The sequence below is a fragment of the Spermophilus citellus genome (assembly GCF_964194105.1).
Source record: "Spermophilus citellus genome assembly, chromosome: 2".
In the NCBI taxonomy this organism is placed as follows: domain Eukaryota; kingdom Metazoa; phylum Chordata; class Mammalia; order Rodentia; family Sciuridae; genus Spermophilus; species Spermophilus citellus.
The window spans coordinates 197528610-197530415 of record NC_138183.1 but is presented as its reverse complement, the minus strand read 5'-3'; the positions used below and the strand labels follow the sequence as shown (position 1 = coordinate 197530415).

General features: G+C 39.8%; 1 protein-coding gene across 1 annotated transcript; it reads right to left on the bottom strand.

Annotated features, from left to right (window-relative positions):
• Positions 1-538: 538 nt before the first annotated feature.
• On the bottom strand, positions 539-1492 carry LOC308641739 (olfactory receptor 51B6-like; the record flags this gene model as incomplete). The annotated part of the gene is made up of 1 exon (XM_081280350.1): positions 539-1492. The coding sequence occupies one exon, from the start codon at positions 1490-1492 to the stop codon at positions 539-541; it is 954 nt and encodes a 317-aa protein (XP_081136476.1).
• Between the last annotated feature and the right edge of the window lie 314 nt (positions 1493-1806).

Below are 1806 nucleotides of genomic sequence, written 5' to 3'. Positions count from 1 at the left end.
ATTATTTATCAAAACTTTAGCTGGACATACTATTTACAGATATATTTTCCTAGAGTGACCACTAAAAACTGAGGACAGGGTAAGACTCATTTCTTCATTTGGTGCTATTTTCGAGAAATAATAGCCAATATCATATGAAAAGAGAGCTGGATGCATGTATGAGGTTTAAAGAAGAAAAAACCTTATTTCTAGGTGTATAAGTGATAATACCTGCAGACCACATGGACAATGATGGACTTTGACTCATATTTGTGACCTATATTGCAGATTTGAGAACCACACACGTTTGTGTAGGTATGTAACAGGTGCCATACACTCACTGAATGTGAGAATTTCCTGGGGAAGACAGTTAACTTGGATGTGTACATTTGAGAAATGCTCTTATTACCATACATGTATTTTGTCATATTAAAATAAAAAATAAATAGCCAAGAAGAATGACATAAATAGCAGAGGTACTGCATGGTTTGCATTGAAATGGTTTTACCTAGTTGCTTCTGCCTACATGGTCAGCTTATGCATCTTCCAAGAATTAAACTCAGACAGCAATTAGTCTTGCTTTAGGACAAGGTAGAGAGAATAGACGAAATATACCAATTTGAATTTGTTTGGTTTTAATGCTATAGATGACAGGGTTCATAAAAGGGGGAAAAAGAAAGCAGATATAGCTCATTGTAACATGGACCACATGAGGAACATGTTTCCCAAACCTGTGAATAAATGTCAGTCCAGCTACAGAGACATAGAAGACCAGGATGCAACAGATATGGGAGACACATGTGTTGAGGGCCTTGGCCCATTCATCTCTAGAAGCAATGCCAATTACAGTCTTGAGAATCAATATGTAGGAGAAAAAGATGATGAGAAAGTCTAACAGGCCCATGGCAAATACAAGCACAACTGGGTAGAGACGATTGAAGGTGATGTCAGCACAGGCTAGCTTGATGACGTCCTGGTGTAGACAAAATGCATGCGAGAGAATGTGGGATCGACAATAGGGTAACCAATGCAGGCGAATGATTATTGGCATAATTGATAGACCAGCTCTGGCCAATACTCCCACCCCAATTTTTATTACCTGGGTGTCAGTAAGGATGAAAGCATATCTTAAGGGATTGCATATGGCAATGAAACGGTCATAAGCCATGGCAAGCAAGATCCCTGACTCCACAATAGAAAGAGTGTGGATAAAGTATGCCTGAGAGAAGCAGGCCCCATGGCCAATCTCTCTGTGGTTTAACCACAGCACACCCAGCACTGTGGGCATTGTGGTCAATGTCACTCCAAGATCTGTAGCTGCCAGCATAGCTAAGAAATAGTACATGGGCTCATGAAGGTTATGGTCATCCCTGATGAGAAAGAGGAGGATGCCATTGCCAAGGAGGATGGAGATGTAGGCCACCAATAAAGGGATAGAAATCAAGTGATGTGCCTTCTCCATGCCTGGGAAGCCTGTGAGCAGGAATGGAGAGGTAGTGTTGTTGAACCACATGGCCAGTATTGCAAAGTGGAAAATATTCTTTTCAAGGAAGAAACAAAAACTAGTTATTTAGAAGTTGTCCGCTGAGAACGCTACCTGTTCATAAGATGTTCTTTGGTCCTGACTCCCAGTAACAGCAAATATGATAATTTAATAATCTTTCAAGGATTCCTAGGTATGAGAGAATAAGATGTATCAATAACAACTCTACATACATATTATTCAAGACTTACTATATGCAAGGTCATTGGAGAATACACAGAAGATACAGCAATATGTGCAGAATAGACCTTGTAATTCTACTACCCAAATAAACTGAAAGAAGG